General features: G+C 39.5%; 1 protein-coding gene across 1 annotated transcript in view; it reads right to left on the reverse strand.

The window, feature by feature from the left end:
- The window catches only part of CFAP54 (cilia and flagella associated protein 54), a 289,571-nt gene that overhangs the window by 127,219 nt on the left and 148,177 nt on the right, over positions 1 to 14,175 (reverse strand). The window contains exons 41-42 of the mRNA XM_027855802.1: positions 6,786 to 6,938; positions 1,047 to 1,241 (exon numbers count right to left, since the gene is read on the reverse strand). Of these exons, the coding sequence (XP_027711603.1) occupies positions 1,047 to 1,241; positions 6,786 to 6,938 (348 nt within the window). The remainder of the gene's footprint in view (positions 1 to 1,046; positions 1,242 to 6,785; positions 6,939 to 14,175) is intronic.

Below are 14,175 nucleotides of genomic sequence, written 5' to 3' on the forward strand. Positions count from 1 at the left end.
ATTGGCTTAAACCCAACCTGGTGATGCAGGGCAGGTTAATGTACACCCATTTGCTTCCTTTGCTAAGAAGAAACTTATATTTAATAGGAATGCATCAGAACAGAGGCAAACCAGTCTTCCAACAAGAGCTAAGAGTAATAGCTAGTGCGTGTATACATCTGTGTGTATGTATACACATATACATATATGTATATATTATATATATTTCTATATGTATATGTGTATGTATACACATATATATGTATACCATTTTAAGGTTTGCCAAGGACTTTATAGATATCATCTCATTTTATTCTACAGCAACCCTGGGAGGTAGGAGCTATTATTATCCCTGTTTTAAAGATGAGAAAAGTGAGGCAGGCTAGAGTCAAAAGACCTGCCCAAGGTCTTACAGTTATTACGTGTCTGAGATTACATTTAAATTCAGGTGTTCCTGACTCCAGGTCCAGTGCTCTATCCACAGCACCACCTAGCAAGATGGCAGAGTGAAAGCTTGAGCTCTCCCCCAAACCCCTCCAAATACCTATTAAAAAAAAATGACTCTAAACATAGCACCACCTGGCTGCCTAGATAAAGATTTCAAAACTATCTGGAATTATATTTGTTTTCCCAACAGATGAATTCAAGAACCAGTCCCACATACCCATAAGGTTTCCAAACTGCTTTGATTTACTGGCATTTCATAGTATATAAAATACCTTTCAAAAGCTAAGGGTTCAAGGTGAGATGAAATTTGACAATCAGTAAATGTGTCTTAGGGGCAGCCAGATAGCACAGTAGATAGCATGCCAGCCCTGGAATCAAATCCAAATTTGAACCTGAGTTCAAATCTAGTCTCAGATATTCACTAGCTGGGTGACCCTGGGCAAGTCAGTTCACCCTGTTTGCTGCCTCAGTTTCCTGAGCTGGAGAAGGAAATGGCAAACCACTCCAGCATCTTTGCCAAGAAAACCCCAAATGGGGTCATGAAGAGTTAGACATGAATGAAACAACTGAATAACAAACAAGCAAACAATAACAAAAAATGTGTCTTGGTGAAGTCTTACCAATAGTTTTCTCGTAAGAGGCTATAACAAGTTGAAATTGGGAAGGAGGAAGTTTCTTGCTCTCCACTGTAGTAGAAATAGTGAACTTTTCACTGAAAAGATCAGGGGGTGTTGGCAAATACATCTCTTCGGCTCCAAGGCTAAATTCCACTTTTCCATAAAAAAACTTGGGATTATTTATTCCGCTACTGCTTTCTAAAAGGGGGGAGGGGGAATAAAAGAACATTTTTGCTTACATTGGTGATTAATCTGCAGCTTTCTTGTTAGATATACTATAATGTTAAATCCTTTCTCTCAGATAGTTTGAAAGGAGACAAAATACTCAACAGCAGAGTTCTACAAACATTTTCAAGCAATACCAGCTCCCAATAGCAACCTTGTAAAAGTTACGAGTAACTCCCACCAAGCTAATTTTTCTGTTTATATCCCTATGACTTGACACAGTGATTTGCACATCAGTTGAGTTCTGCCATTTTTCTAGTAGAGTCCAACTCATGGCGACCCCATTTGGGGTTTTCTTGACAAAGATACTGGAGTAGTTTGCTATTTCCTTCTCCAGCTCATTTTACAAATGAGGAAACTGAGGCAGTAAACAGGGTGAAGTGACTTGCCCAGAGTCACACAGCTAGTAAGTGTCAGAGGCCAGATTTGAACTCAGGAAGATAAGTCTTCCTGATTCTAAGCTCATTGATCTATTCACTGCGCCACCTTAGTACATATAGGTACTTAAATGTTTTTTTCATTAATTCATTCATTCATCCATTTGTTCATTCAAGCCAGTTGATAGGAAACCAATCCTCTAAATGAACAACAAGCATTTTAGATTAAGGCAGACCCCACAGTCCTTCCCACCTTCCCTGTAAGATTATCTCCAATTTACCCTGTATTTATACTGTATGTTTATAGCTGTTTGCATACTGTCTTCCTCATTAAACTATGAGCTACTTAGCAGATAGGACCTTGTTCTTTGTTTTTGCCTTCCATTGGATTCCCCAGGGCTTATTAGCACAGAGCCATACACACAGTAAATGCTTAATCAAAGCCTGTTGACTTGACATGTGGAGATAAAAAGGAGCAAGAAATACCTTGCAGAAGCTCTGGGGATAAAAGATAGATAGAGGGAGGTGGAGATAGGGACTGGAAAAAGAGGTGGAGAGATTTAGCTCTCATGAAAAAAACTGGGACAAGCAAGAAAAAAGTCATTTAAGAGAAATAAGCAAAAAGCAGCTGAGAAAGTAGTTAATGAAGGTTCATAAAGTGATCACAGGATTTAGAACTGAAAGCTGAAAGGGACCACCAAGATCAGTCAGGTCTCCCTACCCCTGACTTGAGAGTCAAAAAACTGAGGCTGAAGGGTAAATAATCTGCCCAAGGTCATAGAGGCAGCTAAAAAGAAGACTTTGGATTCAGGCCTTGGTCTCCTGATTCTAGATATGGTGCTCTGGTCATTTTATGATGGGCTAATGGAAAGGTCCCAAGTCTGAAATTTGAGGTTAAATTATTGGAGTGGTTTTGGTAACAATATTCAGAGCACAAATCGGCTCCTAAAGAGACAAAAAAAAAATAGTGAAGAAAGTTACGTACCTATATATTGGAAATTTAATTTTTTTTTCAAAAAGTACTTTAAAGAAGTATGATTTTTAATCTGTAATTGAACTAAAGGTGAGTTGAATTTGCTTTTAATGATGAGATTTTTTTTTGCATTGAAAGGCATGAAAATCAGTGGTTATAAATCTGTGGTTTAAGTTTAGAATGAAGACCCACCATCTTGAATATCAGGTTCTATGTCTACCTGAGGGAGCCCTTCTGATATTGTAGGGATTAGAATGAAATTCTGGTAATGACAGCCCTGTAAGGGCCATGATGAGAAGCAGGGAAGCTTGGTGGGCAGAAAACTAACCTTAGCATCAGAAAGGCCTGGGTTCAAGTTCTGTCTCTGACAAAAAATGGTTGTTTGACCATTGGACAAGTCACCACACAATGCACTAAGCCAATGTCTTGAGCCTACAAATTGCAGAGAAGGAGCTGACCTAAATTGGGTATAGGAGTTCCCTATACCAAATAAATCACTGGTCAGATGAGGGAAAAGTGCTAAGCAACATGACTCATGAAATGACTGTTAGCTTTGTGCTAATATAAAAACTGAAACCAACCAGTTCCAATTTCTTTACCATGCCACCTACAAAAACAGGCTGCACTTTCGAGAGACAAATGCAGTAACAAATCTATGACAACTGACCAAGTAACTCCAAACTCTTCCCAAATCAACTCAACATTTGTCTTGGGTTTTTGGCCTGAAAACCTGGAGAACTGCCTCGAGCTTCTGCCTTGGTATAAAGTTCAGGACAAGATAAAATGAATGATTTTTATTGTGTCCAGTAGGTAGGCACACAAAGTATGCTGCAGAAAGGGACACTGACTTTATGACAATGGCCATGACATGGAAAACAGCGTTGGAGATTTATCAGTAGTTGAGGAGATTTCCTCTCTGCAAGAGTCCCCGGGATTTTTGCTATAAAAGCCGTAGAGGTCAATTTCATATGGACAAATGGATCCATAGCGTGAAATCACAGGCCAGAGCAGTCACACTAAGGACCGATGTTGGTCATTAAGGAACTGGCTACAGATGAGCAAACGGGGTCAGAAGGTCATAACAAATATCTGGTGGATAATAAAATTTCCTGCCCTTATTAGATTCATAAGCCGTCAGCTGACTTAAAAATTAATGAAGAAATGTATTGATCTCCACAAGGGAAATTTATTTATTTTCAAGAGTTGCTCGGAAGAAATCTATTCAACTTGTAGTTGAGTTGAAAGTGACCCAGGTCTCTTCATTTTAATAATATAATATGCTTATTTAAATTAAATGGCATTTAAATCAGGTGTTTGTTGTAAGCCTGGGATCTGAGGTCTGATATCTGGAGTCACGGAGAAAGCAGGCTCCCCAAATGAAACCATAATCATACCTGGGAGCAGGTTGTCAATAGTGCCGGAAAGAATCCGGGAATTCTGGCCCCCCGCATCTCCCTTCAGTACGTATCGGGGAAGACCCCAGAACTTGGTGGAGCTGCATTTGATGCACGTCTGGAGCCCAAGAGCCTAAGAAACAGTAGTGGCCCCCCCAAACCGTTTGTTTCTGCTTTCAATGCAGCACAGACAGCCCTTACAGAGGGGAGCAACCTGGCACCTGTCTGAAAGTGCTCCCCCTTCCTCCTCTTCAGCAGCTACAGCCAATGAATGATAATAATAATAGTAGTAAGTAGCAGCAGCAGCAGCAGCAGTAGCAACAGCAATAGTAGTAGTGGCAGCATCAACAACAGGTAACATTTATATGGTACTGACTATGGGCCAGGTGCTGCGCTAAGTGCTTTACGATCATTATCTCATTTAATCCTCATAATAATAGTAATGATAATAATAGCTAATATTTATACAGCCCCTACTATGTGCCATTTTTTACAAATATCTTCTTATTTGATCCTTACAACAACCTTGGGAGGTAGGTGCTATTATTATCCCCATTTTACAGATGAGGAAACTGAAGCAAAAAGAGATTAAGAGACTTGCCCAAGGTCACACAGCTAGTAAGCATCTGAGCCTGGATTTTGAACTCAGGTCTTCCTAACTCCACCCCCAACAACAATCTCAGATATTCAGACAATACCATTCTGATGGCAGAAAGTGAAGAAGAATTAAGAAGCCTCTTGATGAGGGTGAAAGAGGAGAGAGTAAATGCTGACAAAGCTTAACATCAAAAAAGCTAAGATAAAAAAAATTTTTTTAAATTAAAAAAAAAACTAAGATCTTGGCAACCAGTCCCACAAATTTCTGGCAAATAGAAAGAAAAGAAATGGAAGCAATGTTAGATTTTATATTTTTGTACTCAAAGTTCACTGCAGACGGCAACTTCAGCCATGAAATTAAAAGACACTTGCTCCTTGGAAGGAAAGCTATGGCAAATCTGGACAGCAGACTAAAAAAGCAAAGACATCACCTTGCCAACAAAGGTCTGTATAGTCAAAGCTATGGCTTTTCCAATAGCAATGTATGGCTATGAGAGTTGGACTACAAGGAAAGCTATAGCTGTAGAATTGATGCTTTTGAATTCTGGTGCTGGAGAAGACTTTTGAGAGTGCCTTAAACAGTACGGAGATAAATCAGTCAATACTTAAAGAAATTAATTCATGTTATTCACTGGAAGCTTAACTACTTTGGCCACATAATGAGAAAACAGGATTTGTTGGAAAAGACCCAGATATTGAGAAAGACTGAAGGCAAAAGGAAAAGGGGACAGCAGAAGATGAGGAGGATAGAGGGTGTCATGGAAACAATGAACATCCAACTTGGATTTCGAGAGATAGTGGAGGACAGGAGGGCCTGCTGTGCTACGGCCCACGGGGTCATGAAGAGTTGGACCCAACTGAACAACTGAACAATAACAACAATTTCCCAGTGCTCTGTCCACTGCTCACTGAAGAACTGAAAAAAAAGTTGTCACCACCTGAGTCCTTGGCATCGTAGAATGGTTCAGCACCAGACACGTTATGGTTTTATCAATGGAAATGAAGAAGATACATTGCCATCCGCTTTGCTACTACAGTCTAGGGACCATAGGGGCCTTTCCATACGACATGCAGCTAAATTAATCTCCTATATTCGTTATCTTTCCCATCAGAATGCAAGTTCCTTGAGAGCAGGAAATAGACTGCTTTTCTATTTGTATCCCAGCTGTTTGGCATGGAGCAAGCACTTAATGAATATTTTTTCATTCATTCATTAATTTGCTATGGCTTGAGAGGTTCTATGCATTTATAGGAAGGAAGAAAGAACTATTAAATCCAAGACAACCACTGATGGCAAAGCCCTTGCTGTGAAGAAAAGGAAATCACCCAATCATTGTTTCAGGTCTTGTAGAAAAATTTAAAACAGGCGTACTTTAAACCACAACCATTTTCCTGACTCTGGACTCCTTAGGAAGCTAAAAAAAAAAAGGACATAATTGATTCAGAGTGTTATCAGTTCATCAATGGCAACTTCATTTTCAATTACTCGCTCTGAGGGTGACAAAGAAGGCAGACAGAATCAATCAATAAATTAATCAATGAATACTGATTGAGGCCCTACTCTAAGCAAGACACTCAGCTATATGATGTAGGAGAGAAAGTTTGGTGAAGAAAGTGGAGGGTTTGGTGAATAGAACAGGCAAGGAATGACAGGACAAATGGATGGATGGTTGAAAATAGAGAGTGGTAAAAAGTGGCAGATTAATGGTCAGAAAGACAATGGGGGAAAGAGACAGTAGGAGGCGCATAGGGATGGAGAAAGAAAGAAAGGGGGGAGGGAATGAGGAGAGAGAAAAGCAGAAAAAGGGGGGAGGGAGAGAGAAAGAGAAGAGGGAAAGGAGGTAGAAGAAAGAGGGAGAGATGAAAGGATATGTAGAGAAACAGAGGGAGGCAGGAGAGAAAAAAGAGAAGGAGAGGAGAGAAAGGAGGAGGGAGGGAGAGAAAGAGAAAGAAGAAAGGAGGGTGAGAGAAAGAGGGAAGGTAGACAGATAGAGAAGATACAGAGATGACAGACATACAGAAGGTGACAGCTGGGAAGGGAGAGGAAAGTGGGGGGGAACAAGATAGGGACAGACAGATGGGGAGGACAGTTGGCCAATGGAACCACCAAGGTGTTGGTCACACTCAGCTAATGGTTCAGTGACAATCTCTCTGATTCCTCTGATGGATACTTTACCTTGTGTGTTGGCCAGAAATAAAGTGAGCAATTTTCTACTGTGTCTCAGCGACCTGTTGTGGTACTTAGATTTCCCCAAGGTTTCTCTAAAGTACCTCAAAGTTTCCTTCACATTCAGGGGCACAGACACTAGTCTGTTCGCTTGGGAGATTTCTAAAAGGAAAACACAAGATTATTGGATGGGAAGCATACTGCCAAGTCATTAGCCACTTTTATTTTACAGATGAGGTGTTTTTCCTTCCCCAAACCAATACTCTCTCCCTGGACTGCCAGTAATTGTTTCAACAATATTCAACAGTGAAACTTACTTTGGTAGGTTTTTTAAAAGTTAATTTTAAAAACTTGAAAAATTCTTTTGAGTCTTATGAAATGCAAATAAGCTCAGATCTCAACTATCTTCTTTATGAAGTCTACTGTTCCTCTTTTCTGGCTAATCACAAGAGATAAAACCATCTTTTTTTTTTTAACTCAGATAATCTTTTCAAAGCAAGGGAGCCTTGGGGAAGGGAATATAGGAAGGGACAAAGAAACTTTGTGGACTTGCAAGTTTTTTTTTTCTTAAGGAAAGAAAATGAGGGCTCTTGGCAGATCGAGAATCCAGAAGAAAATAAGGTCAAGAATATGATGGAATGAAGGATTACGCAGATAACCAAGGATAAAGAAGAGGATTTGGGGAGGACAAATTTTAGGAAAAGGGTGGAAAGAAGAACTTTGACTGGTGAGGAATTGGTGTAGGGATTTGGGGAGCACTGAGGTGGAAATCTATCATATATGGATTCTCTTCCAAGACATCTCCAAATCTTGTTAGAACCAAGGCTCCCCACCATTGTGACTCTGGGCTCTGATAGGTCAGCATTCACCTTGTTTTGCCTGGTATCACCATGGCTACTATGCAATTACTTGGGTTTAAAGCAAGGCTGTGCAGGAGACAGATTCCTGAGAGATGAGTGTTAAATATTCACTGCGAGCATTTACACTTCAGAAAATGGCAAATGCTACAATCCAAGCTTTTGATTGAGTTTTGCTTGATTTGTGTTTTGTTGATTGTTTAGACCAAAGGTGTCAAACAACACTCTTAAGGGATTAAAATTAACAGATTAAAATTTAACTGAAATATTTAACAAAATAAATAAAATACACTAGACCACAGATAAAGTTAATACGGGGTTTTATAATATGAAGTCAGCAGGGATCTTCATGTACAGTTTACTGGCCCCCATTTCTATCTGAGTTTGACATCATTGCTATAAGACTTAGTGATGGAGGAAATGCTAACGATGTTGCATTCATGTGGCAGGGTTGGGAAGAGCTGGTTGTAAAACATTTACTAGCACACCTCTTGTTCAATTCAAAGAATCAATTACACAAGTAAAGGATGGGGAGAGGCAAGACTAGACAAAAAGTCCATGTGAAAAAGACCTATAAGTCTTAGGGTCATACCCACTCAGGATGAATCAACAGAGAAAGCTAATGTCTTCTTGGTTGCATTAAAGAAGTCTCGACATCCAGAATGAGCCTGGTGATTGTCCTGCACAGGACTTCGGCCCAGGAAGACCACATCTGGTGTATATTACATGCAATTCCAAGTGCTGCATTTTAGGAAGGTTCCTTACTAGCATGTTCTCCAAGGGCTGATGACCAAAATGGTGGAGACCAAGCCATACAACAATAAATTAAAGTAACAAGGTGTGTCCAGACAAAAGAGATGGCAAGGGATAAGGTATAAGAGCTATCCAAGAGCTGACATGCAGAAAGGGGCTTAGATGTCTTTTTCTTGACCCCAGAAGGCAAAACTAAGAGTAATGTATAGAAGCTATGGAGAGATATTTAACTTCATGTAGAGGTGAAACCTGCAGGCAGAGCCTCATAAAGACGAAATGAGCTGCCCCTGGAGGTAGTAGACTTCTCGCCACTGAAGGTCCTTAGGTGGGAGCTAAAGAGGAAGACTTTTCAGTTGTAGAGAACTAGTGTCAAATTCAAACAGAAAAAGATGCCTGTGAGCTGTATACTGACTTAGAAAACCGCTTATTAACATTCTCTATGTTGTATCTTTATTTATTGAGTTTTGTGACCCTTCAGCCCAAGACCCCTCTATGGTAGAGATTTTTTTTTCCTTTGGCATAGATTGAACTAAATTACCCCGATATCATTTCCAATCTTTTAAAATAATTTTTCATTTTTTCCCCAATTGCATGTAAGAACAATTTTGATGATTTTCAATCTTGAGGCAGGGAGACCAATGAGAAAGCTACTATCATCCAGGAAGAAAGTGATGAGAAGCAGGACTAAGATGGCAGTAACAGGAATTGAAAGGAAGATCTAACCCACACTGGGATGATGAGGATTGAGGAGATTTGGGTAAATGTGGGGGTTAAGGAAAAATTGTTAAGATTTTAAGGTTTCAAGTCAAGGATGCTGGAAGACTGGTGGTTTCTCTGTCAGAAAGGGGAAAGTCAATGAAAGGGAGTCTCTTGGTGATGGTGATTTTAAACATGTTGAGTCTGAGGTCAGAAGTCCTGAGAGTGGGTAGAGGAATCATTTAGAGCCAAAAGAGTTCAGAGATACCCTAGACTCTGATCCTCCTCTTTAGAGAGGGGCAAACTAAGACACAGGAAAGTTAGGCGACTTGTCCCAGGTCTCACACATAGTAACAGAGCTAGGTCTTCTGGTTACAAATCCAATGTTCTTGGCACCAACCCAAAGAGACACTGGGGTCATGAAAATGAGTATAACAAAGGCTGACAGTTGGAATTAACTCTTGCTTTAGGAGGGATAAAGGCCTAATTTTTGTTCACCGGAAAGGCAGCACATTATAGAGTCAATAGTATAGCATATTACAGAGCCGATCAGATTAATACCAGCTCTGTTTCTTATTAACATTTTTGTTAACATTACTATTAACATTAACATTATGATTACAAACATTAACATTATTATTAACATTAATCGCAGTTCTGTTCCTTACTACTTATATAACCCTTAGCACATAGTAAACACTTAGTAAATGTTCTCATTCTCTCTCTGGCTCTCTCTTTCTCTTTCTCTCTCTCGTCATCTTTCCTTCTCTCTTTCTCTTCTTATCTTTAGCTAGCTCACTATCTCTCCCAAACTAAATCTATGTCTTCTTATCTATCTTTCTATCTCTCTCTGTCTCCCTATCTCTCTATTTCTCTCTGTGGGTGTCTCCCTATCTATTTCTCTTATCTCTATGTCTCTCTATCCATCTCTATCTCTATGTCTCTCTCTGTGTCTTTCTTTTTCTCTATCTATCCTGCAATATAATGAACTCAACCATATGACACAAACATTTAAGAACCCAATAACTGTGTCCCAGAGCCTGCATTACAACAGAGGGGTGAGGAAGGATTTTATCATATACTGGAGTAGACTATGAAATCTTCCCTTTCTATATTCATCTAAAAAGGGGGGGGGAAGCTTATGCATGTCAAAAAAAACTATCTCCCTTCTTTTTCCTAAAATGAAACCATACATAAGCCGTCCCACTTTTTTTCCTTTACTGAAAACAAAGATGAGGACAGTAATACAACCTACTCACAAGACTGAGCATGGGTTTACTGATTTGTTTTAGCTTCCTGGTTGACTAGTGAGGATTTTGAAAATAATCATTTAATTAATGAGTGATTGTTGTCTTTGCATGGCAAATTAAAGTAACTGGGTGAAAATGCACTTTGTGTGGGGTTGCCTTATTCTGATGCCTCTGTCTCAAGAGACTTCCTATCTAAGGGATTACATTTGATGGCAGAGCCCAATGCTAACGGTGCTTAGCATAGTGCCTGGTACATAGTAAGCGCATAATAAATGCTCAGTGACTTGACTATTGGAACCAGTTTTTCCCATCCTAATAAACATATACTAAAGGAAGAGAATTTTACTGCCTAGCCCAGTATGGCTTGGCCTGATAACTATTGAAAGTTTCTCCCCTGATTCCACAGAAAGTATATTTTGATTTACCATGGCATATGAAAGAATTTTTATGGAAACTATTTTTTTAACCTGGACATTACACATTAAATTATAGTCATGGCACGAGAATATGGTTAGAGTCTAGGTGGTTAACTTTTCTAGTTAATATCTCACACAGCAGCACTAATCCTCCAGAAGACTAACTATTCCAAAGGCATGTCTACATCCAGAAACAATTCCAAAGTCACTGATATTTTCCACAGTTTGAATTGAGGTCAATAAGAAATATTCCTATTCCTTTCATTGCATCAATGTGGAAACTGAAGTTTAAATGCCAGAGGCTCCTAAGACACTAGACCACAAAGAAATAATAGAAGTGAATGCACTCAGCAACATCCAAGATGCATCCAAAATACTGGTACATGTCGATATGAAACACACCTGTCAAAAGGGTGAACTTTCAACCCAGCTGTGCATTAAAACTTACCAAAGTAAGTAAATATCATCAGGCTCCAAAGTCAAGAAAATGACTCCAGACAGTTAAAAATAGTTCTAAAAAAGAGCTTGTTCCTGGAGGTCATGCTGCCATTTTTGATTATGAAAATATGGTTGCTCTCTGCCTCTCTGGTTGAGAGGCAGAGAGCAACCATATTTTCTGAAATCAAAAATGGCAGGCATGATCTCATACCAATTTTAATATGTGAATTTATTTCTATGAGAAGTCTTACAAATTATAAACTGGAGATCACATTTAGTTATAAAATATTTAACCAATCACCTTTATTAGAAAAATAAAATTGTGTGAAAATATAAAATTCAGCAAAAAAAATATATTAATTAAAACTATTTACATTGTCATATTCATCATTCATCTTAATGTTGAAAAAGTTTATATGGTGAATTGTTTCTGCTCAAACATATTGAAAAAATTCCACCCGCTCCAGAGTTGTTTATGTCTCTTAATTTTTTGCTCTTGACAAATCTCTGAATAATTCATTTGGATTATCAAGAGACATTTTATAGTTTCAGTGATCACTGACAGCTTTTCCAATCTCCCAAAGTTGTTAATCAGTGAAAATGACCTCTACTCAACTGTGAGAAGATAAATTCATCCATCTCTTTATGTTTGGAATACAAATGAAAAAGTCTTTAATTAAGAATGTTCAGCCATTTTTTTTAGACTGGATCTCCCTATCTCACCCCAGCTGCAAAGGGCAGCAGTTACTCATGGGCCCAAGCCTGGAATGCTCTTCCCCCCTCACCAAACTCTTTTTTTTTCTTTTCTTTTCTTTCTTTCTTTCTTTTTTTGGTGAGGCATTTGGGGTTAAGTGACTTGCCCAGGGTCACACAGCTAGTAAGTGTCAAGTGTCTGAGGCTGGATTTGAACTCAGGTCTTCCTAACTCCAAGGTCAGAGCTCTATGTTCCCCAAACTCTTGACATCCATCTCTGATCTATTTTACTCAGTTCAGAGCTCAACTTCTACAGGAAGATTTTCTGGGCCTTCCAGTTACTTGTCTACCTTCCTATTTTCTATCAACCAATTGTTGATATGGTTGTAATAACTTGATTTATACGGCTTTAAAACCCTTCTTGAAGATAGAAGGGGGAAAGCTTCCTTTTTAATTGTAGGGATCTTATCCTGAAAACTATGACAGAACTTAGTGTATAGACAGAATGAAGCCTACATGGATGAAGGGGTCATGCCTGTGAGTGCTGTGAGGAGAGGAGAAAGAATGGGGAGTATAATCCTGAAGGTGTCAGTCACTGCCTTGGGACCAAACTAGACCCTCTTTAAAGGCCTTTTTCTTGGATTTGGAGGTGGGTGGGGTGGGGTGGGGTGGAGAGAGAAGATAGAGACAAGTTGAGAAGTGCCTTAGCACCATGGGCAAGGCTTTGGAGACCAAGCAGTTCTTGTATTAGTTTGAGTATTTGCAAACCCAACCCTTTGTTCTGAGGGAGTTTCATGGCCATGCGCTTCCCTAGAGCCTTGGGCCTGACCACAGCCCTGGGATGGAGACTCTGGACCTGTTGTGGAAGGAGTACACCATGGGGGACCCCAGCTACTGGGGTTGATCATCAACATTCCTGGGGTGCCAGAGGAGCTCTCTGTCAGAACATGACTCCTGTTTATTTACAGGTTTTCTTCCCACCTTTACTTCCTTGGGCCCCAAGGGCTCAACACAGTGCTAGGCACATAAGTAATGCTTTATAAAAGCTTATGGATTGATTGACTGATAACTAATCTACCCCACTCAACTAGCAAGATCTTAATCAAATATTAAATTGATATAGAGATGGAACGATCATTAAAGATTATTGAATATAACCCCTTTATTTTATAAGTGAGAAATCTGAGGCCTCCAGAGGTAAAATAATTTTTCCAATGACATAATAAAAAGCAGAACCTAGATTTGAACCAAGATCCTCTTGGTTCAAGTGGGTAGAGCACCAGGCTTGGAGTCAGAAAAACTCATCTTCATGAGTTCAAATCCAACCTCAGATACTTGCTAGCTGTGTGATCTTGGGCAAGTCACTTAACCCTGTTTGCCTCAGTATCCTCATCTGTAATGTGTGCTGAAGAAGGAAATGGAAAACCACGCCAGTCTGTGCCAAGAAAACATCAAATGGGGTCACAAAGAGTCAGGCACAACTGAACAACACTACCACCAACAACCTCTTATTCTAAATCCACCGAGTTCATTCAAATGATCACAGTACAACAAAGTGGGACTTTTGAAAAGATCCCATGTCTTTTCAGAATCTTTCTTCCCTAATTGGATCTGTGCCTCAGTGTCCCTATTTGTAAAATAGGGATAATAACAGCCTCCCAAGGTTGTTAACTTTGAAGTGCTATATGAATGCTAGCTATCATTATCATCACAAACTAAAAAAGGGCAATTTTTAGACTCTTTTCCTCAAAATGTCAGTAACAGCAAAACAGTGGTAGAGTTCAGTTGCATAGCACATATTTACATGCTGGAACATGCCAATGCACAGGATTCATGTGGTAGCATGATAGCATGAAGCGTCCTCAGATGTTAGGTAATAATAATAGCTAGCATTTATATATTGTTTTAAGGTTTGCAAAGCACTTAACATATTGTATTTACCTGTAAAGTAGGTGCTATTATTAACCCCATTTGATGGTTAAGGAAACTGAGACAGATAGAGGTTAAATGACTTGCCCAGGATCACACAGCTGGTAAGTGTCTGAGACAGGATTTGACCTGGCGTCTTCCAGACTCAAGGTGCAATACCTTATGCACGGTGCTGCCTGCTGTAGTAATGAGTCCTCCCAAATGCAGAAGGGAAGAGAGAATATGGAAATAGAACCATAAACACAAGGAAAAGGAGAAAATGGCAGAGATATGATGGCAACTGAGAGGAATGCCCATTGTTCCATAGCCTTAGTATCCAGTGTGTGTGTGTGTGTGTGTGTGTGTGTGTGTGTGTGTGTGTGTGTGT

The sequence above is a fragment of the Vombatus ursinus genome, unplaced genomic scaffold (genome assembly GCF_900497805.2).
Source record: "Vombatus ursinus unplaced genomic scaffold, bare-nosed wombat genome assembly UNPS02011334.1, whole genome shotgun sequence".
In the NCBI taxonomy this organism is placed as follows: domain Eukaryota; kingdom Metazoa; phylum Chordata; class Mammalia; order Diprotodontia; family Vombatidae; genus Vombatus; species Vombatus ursinus.